Source organism: Triticum aestivum, chromosome 3B (assembly GCF_018294505.1).
Source record: "Triticum aestivum cultivar Chinese Spring chromosome 3B, IWGSC CS RefSeq v2.1, whole genome shotgun sequence".
Classification (NCBI taxonomy): domain Eukaryota; kingdom Viridiplantae; phylum Streptophyta; class Magnoliopsida; order Poales; family Poaceae; genus Triticum; species Triticum aestivum.
This window is the reverse complement of record NC_057801.1, coordinates 82,726,788-82,732,988: the sequence shown is the minus strand read 5'-3', so window position 1 is coordinate 82,732,988 and position 6,201 is coordinate 82,726,788. Positions and strand designations below refer to the sequence as shown.

Genomic DNA, 6,201 nt, shown 5'->3' with positions numbered 1-6,201 from the left:
GGCTATGTCGGCAGCGATGGTTGGGGACGCCGGCAACAGCGATGGTTGGGGGCGGCGGCGGCTATGGGATCTGATGCTTGGGGCGGAGGCGGCTGCAATGGCTTACGGTTCGTGGATTTGGGGGAAGGAGTGGAGGCAAAGGAGTGGTTTAGTGTGGTGAAGCCGTGAAGGGCCGGCGCGCGAGTTTAACTTCATTTTTGGGCCATAATGTTAGTCATACTCGCGCGCTTTTTCTCGCCAGCGCTTTAGGCCCGTCTCGTGCCAATGACGGTCCCCGTCAGTATATGTGCCGGGTTGTAGGTGTCTCGACAGATTGTGTGCCCTAAATTGTACCGGTAGTTTGAGCGCCGTTGTTGCTTAAGTTCTCCCGGCAGTTTGCCCACCCTAACATGCTTGTACCGGCAGACACCAATGTCCCGGCAGTTTATTTGCCCTTGAACTGGTATTTCTCCTGGCAGTTAATTGCCCCTAAATAAGTGTTGTGGTGTAGTGTCATATCATGTTGCAGTGTGTCTTCTCGAGAGCCTTCTGGCTACAGCTGTGCATGGCTCTGGACAAGCCGGACTGGACCCCCGCGCAGACAAGCACCCTCCATGTTTGGATCTTGGGCAAGTGCATCCAAGGCATGCATGACAAGGATTTGCGAGCTTTTTGCTCACATTGGCCTTTTGGGAGTTGTGGAAACACCAGAATGGTATTGTTTTTGTGGGGAGTCGCCTTCTTTGCAGCGGTTGCTAGGAAGGGTTCTTGTTGACGGTAGAGCTTGGAGGACGGCGGGATTGTTGAGAACACCAGGTTTAGATATCTTCTTCTCATGGATTCAAATGTGGGTGTCGAATGAGACGTAGATTTATGTGTTAGCGTGGAGTAGGCGGGTGTGTTGTAACACCGTCGGTGGAGGGCTCTTGTACCCTTTTTCTCTCTCTCAATATATATGATACCCATGCTATGCGAGAAGAAAAGAAGTTGAGAGGAAGCACCATTAAACCCAATAAGAGTCGCGCAAGGAGCGCTCCCTCGACATGTCCACGTCATCACACCCGTACTGTGCATGGCAGCCAATGGCGAGAGAGTTTTGTCCTGGCCAATTGGATGTGCGAGAGGGCGAAGAAAACGCATGCGAAGGAAACAAAGAAAATGCCCGCACGCCTCGCACACACGGCCCCAGCCGTCCCTCAATTCCCTTCTCCTCCTTGCCCTTGTTTTCTCCTCCTTGGCTAGGGTTATCGCCGCCGCCGCCTTCGGCACGATCCCAGCTCGCAGCCTCGGTCGATTTGTTCTGCGTCTCCAACCGTCCAAAGATCCCAACCCTATCATCATCTCCTACCACGAGCTAGGCGACGAGATCGGACACGGCAAGTTCGGCTCCGTTCGGATCTATGGTAGGAAGACCTGTGAAATCCAACTCGACGTTAGGCCTTTTCTGTCCTTCTCTCTGGTGGTCTTGATTGTTGAACATGGGTGCCTTATTTTTGTGCTCGTACTGTCGTTCAAGAGGTTCGTGCTGATCGGGCGGGTGGCCCTGGTGAACTACAGCAAGGACTACGGCCGCCTCATCGTCATCGTCGATGTTGTTGACCAGAACAGGGTGAGTTTGATCCCCTTCCCTGCTTCCTCATGTCATTCTCGATCTGCTGCGGCGGAGGAGCCTTTATGGACGTAGTGATTGAGATCGTGCTCATGTTTAGTTTAGAATTTTCTTCTCTGCGTGTCCTTCCCTTGGCTGTAGATTTGAGTTGTTCAAGGTGTGGACTTCTATATAGTTCCAAGTAGAATTGTAGCTGCACGGATATCATATTGTTGATGCGAATTTTTGATAGTTTTCGTTAGCTTTTACTGTAACTCGGTAACTTTGTTTTGCTTTGTTGCTAATAACTTGGTTGTGATTCGCCTCCTAAAGTCCCTTAACTTCGATTGCATATATAACTAGCCTTTACAACTTGTACGAATTTGGAAGTGATTTTTGATTTTACATGCCATTTGAAGTTTACACTTGCCAAGTAATATTGCATACTCTTATCAGCGCAGTTATTCTGCCAGAACTTGTTTAATTTTTGTATTGACTCATCTCTAACATGTGGCCCTTTATCCACCCTGGCAATGTTTTTATTTGTACATGTTTAGCTCACCTGATCAGCCCCTAACGTGCCTTGCGGCCTTGCCTAAATGTGTGAGTGACTACTGAAAATAAACAGCCAGAGTGATATTGCTCAAATATATGCAATGTGTTTTGCCATTTGATATTTATTACTGTTTTCCTTGTGAAATAAATAACTCCAGTATTCATTTCATCTTCCATGAGTTGTGATGCCTTCATCTCTTTATGCTTCTCATGATAGCTGCATTGCTCTGTTTACACTTATACCACTGCTACTTGGTATATCCCCAAGAATGTCGAGGACACGGTCCACCGCGAGGTCGAGATCGTGCAACACCTTTCGGGCCACCCCGCCGTCGTCACGCTGAAGGCCGTCTGTGGCGGCTGCAAATCGAAGGTGATTGTGCGGTGGCCCTCTCTCCTTCCAATTCTCTCTCTATCACTGGAGCAAAAGTTGCGGAGATCTTGGCGGCGTTGGCAGTCGCAGCTGGGCGTGGTGTGGAGCGGGCATGCGTCTGTGCTGCGCGTGCTGCCGGTGGCGTGCGTGTGTGCTAGCTGTCGTGGTGTGCGCATGTTGTGCTTGCTCTAGTGTGCGTGGTTGAATGGTGGTGTGTGCTGATCTTTCAATTGCTTTTTCCTTGCAGCAGCTGAAAGGGACAAGGCGATTGGGAGTCAGGGACTACATATCCCTCCTCTCCTTTATTTTCTGTCCAAAATATAAGGTAATTTGTTTATTAAATCCCATATTTGCTAAATTCTAAAGCCTCTAAACATTTCTTGGTCTTATGTGCTTGTTAGATTTTTACTGAAGACCTTGTTGTCTTTGTGCTTTACCAGTGTGATGAAGTTCAGCACTATGGCTGCCATTATGTGTTATGTAATGGTCTAGTGGGCAGGAGTTATGTTTGATATAGTTATCATTTCTATGGTTAAAGCTGGTCATTTTGTAGGAAGACGTATGGGTTCTCGTCAAATGCAAGCTGTACTACTGTGAAAAAATGCACTAATTTTTACAGTACATTAACTTGTAAGTAATGTCATTTGGTAACCACAACATCATGTAGTGCTTAGTCCTGTCTTGAAAATATTCATACCATTGTTCTTTCGGGCATCTAGGATCATGGGATTCTCCATGATGGCAGCAAAGAGACAACATGGGGTGGAGATGCAGGTCATCAGTACACTGAAGGCGCTGCGTTCTGTCGGGGTGTTGGGTTCGATGCAGAGCATCGGAGACGTTGCCATTGTCCTTGCACGACTCATCAGATCCAACCTCGGGCCCGCGCCAGCTGTGTACGGAGCCCTCGCTACGGTGCTCAGTCTCTGCAACTGCAACTCAATGGTGAGTCCATCATCCATTCATTGCTCTCTGACTCATACACATTTGAATTTGTTCTCGTTTTTCAGCCTTGCATGAAGCTGCCAGCTATTGATGCCCTCTCTTAATTACCCTGTTTTGAATGGAGTCAGTTGGGGTCGTCTATAAATTTGCTTGTGATGTGCTTGCAAACCAAGACTTTGTTGAGGCTTTTCTGCGGGGTCAGGGGAGACGCCAGTGATCAAGCGGCAGTGGCCTACAGCCTAGGAGACCTGCACAAGGGAGCCGCCAAGATCTCCAACGACATCCTCGACTCTGTCGGGTGAGATTGATTCTTTTGCTCTTTCATTCTCCACTCTGTCATGTTCTAGACTAAATAGATTGGATTTATTGGTATATTAGCTTATAAGCATCGGCATTGTTGTGATGTTGATGAAGATTTCAGTCTTTACTCTGTAGTAACCAGTTCTTGCCTCTTGATAGTTTCTTTTTGCAAAGACAATGGTATTTTCTCCAAACTTTTGAACATACTGGTGTTTCTTTGCTGCATGTGGCTAATTACTAGGATAATTTGCTAGAATCTCCTTGAGAAAAGATGAATTTAGGCATCTACGAAACAAAAACTGATTTTTGCATCATTTCACGCATTGATTTTTTGCTTCTTGATATGTTTGTTGGAATGTGCAAGAACAGGGTTTCAGTATATGCAACAACAGAAAATTCGACAACAGTATACGCGACAAATGGTGCTATTTGCTTTCGCTGCAATCTCCTCATACTTACCAGGGTTGAGTGCCCAACATTCCCGAAGATGGCACCCGAGACGTGTCCGCAGCCAGAACCAGCGAGGTTGCCGTATGAGATTCAGATCTCTCTTGGAACAGTATGTGCAGAGCTGAACCATCATGTTTCTGTTGTTGTTGGTCCAGTTTTTTTACATCTTAGTCTTATGTTTACTTCTCTTAGATGATCTTGGAGAGCAAAGCACAGAGAAAGAATCCCATGATATGCTCTCTTATTCTTTTAATCATGGCATCAACATACTGGACACCGCAGAAATTGCCGGTACACATTCCTTCCTTCCCTTCGACCACCGTCTTATTTTCTGAAGTTGATCCCAGTTTTAATTGAAATACTCCACTTCTGTTGGTTGTTACTACTGAATGCAAGCCAAGAAGGAGACTCAAGGGAGGACTGATCTGTATGTAGGCAGGTGGATGAAATCCAAGCCACGAGATAAAGTACCCTAAACCGGCCTTATAATTTATTTGCAGTTTGCTAATCCATTTGGAGTTCCCCGATTTCCACTTCAGATAACATGCTTCTGAATCCATTTGTTGTTCCCTGCTCACTATGTTTCCGACTAAATAACTTTAGCCACCAAAATTTCTGGTTTCAGACCACACTTTTCATCGGTACAATGCAGAAAGGTGTGTGTTCATGGTCCCATTATAAAGGAAAGTGTCGAAAAGAGCCTTTCATGCTTATCTAAAGACTACACTGATATTCTTCACATAAACTGGGTAGTGTTTATTTCAAAGATTATTTTTGCTCAGAATAATTTTCACATCTTGTTCCAGATTGATTCATACACAATCATATTTCACATTTTGCATTTCCTTACTGAACTTGAAAATTGTAAATCTGAGTTCTCTTTTCCATCCTCTGTGAGTCCTTTTGTCGTCATTGTTTTCAGCACACATTCTTAGTATGGATCTATCTTTCCAAAGGATTTAGTGCATGTATTTTGCACACTCTTTAAAAACCATGTGCATTTTTGTTGTAATAATAGCCTAGATTTATTCTAGATTATAAACATATGCTTGTTGTGTTCATAAACGCACATTTGAATAATTCACGAGTATATGCATAAGACAGCCGGAGATAGCAGACAGGTAACCATAAACCAGTATATAATTCCATGTTTGTCTCTTCTAATCTAGGCACAATATATCGGTGTTTCCAATGAAACCCTGTACGGAGTAATGCAGTTTGTACATGCTGCAAAGCTTGATGGACTTCCAAAGATTATGAGCATCTAGAATGGTTATAGTCACCTTGTGAGATGCATCTTCGAAGGTGAAACAGAGATGTCAGCCATAATTTATTCATTTTCATTCAATGGAACTACATGCCATCCCTGTTGTTCTGAAACTTATTCACAGACATGTAATTTAGAGAAAGAGGGAGGAAAGAACTCCTCGGTTGTAGTTCAGATCATCGGCCTGCTGTGATCTCTTTCATAATTAAATTTTTAGTCGAATAGTCTTGGCTTCTTATTAGGTCTTTGGAGTTATGTTCAGTGGTTATCATTCATCATCATCATCATCATGCGATGATTTCATTTTGTGGATGCTTGAGTTTAGAAAATTTAGGCTCTGCATTCCATCATCTCTATATGTATAAGTCTTTGTAGGATGTAAGACTGCTACTCTATGTTCATATAAGCTTACCTATTAATAATATTTCTGATTTATTTTATAAATGTATATTGCAAGTAATCTATTTTTGTTGGTCCTGTAAGCCACATGAGTTGACTGGCAGTTCCATGTATATGTTCTACTCATAGCGCCAAAAAGTGAATGAGAAGTGCGGCCACCTACCTGCCACCGCACATGCATGCCTCAAGCGGCGCCACCAGGTGGCGCCCCAACCACTAGTGTTCAGAAACTGGTGTGTGCGTTACGGACCGCGCACCCGCTAGCGTCGGGCATCGGCAACGGGGAAGGGCGACTCACTACCGGAATAACTGTCTATGCCGACGGCATTTACTATGCCGACGGCT

General features: G+C 44.9%; 1 protein-coding gene across 7 annotated transcripts; it reads left to right on the top strand.

The window, feature by feature from the left end:
* The first annotated feature begins 1,152 nt into the window (after positions 1-1,152).
* Positions 1,153-5,881, top strand: LOC123064890 (uncharacterized). Of its 7 annotated transcripts, XR_006430841.1 has the most exons (11): positions 1,157-1,382; positions 1,496-1,588; positions 2,340-2,495; positions 2,743-2,820; positions 3,049-3,125; positions 3,215-3,440; positions 3,569-3,738; positions 4,110-4,299; positions 4,383-4,481; positions 4,587-4,657; positions 5,360-5,881. XR_006430841.1 is itself a non-coding variant. In XM_044488285.1 (10 exons), the coding sequence occupies exons 6-10, from the start codon at positions 3,219-3,221 to the stop codon at positions 4,623-4,625; spliced, it is 720 nt and encodes a 239-aa protein (XP_044344220.1). In that variant the 5' UTR covers positions 1,159-1,382; positions 1,496-1,588; positions 2,391-2,495; positions 2,743-2,820; positions 3,049-3,125; positions 3,215-3,218; the 3' UTR covers positions 4,626-5,881. The 7 variants fall into 7 exon arrangements, 4 of the variants coding, with proteins under 4 accessions (XP_044344222.1, XP_044344220.1, XP_044344219.1 ...); XM_044488285.1 differs by having other exon boundaries at positions 1,159-1,382; positions 2,391-2,495; positions 4,587-5,881; XM_044488284.1 differs by having other exon boundaries at positions 1,159-1,382; positions 4,587-5,881.
* Positions 5,882-6,201: the final 320 nt, after the last annotated feature.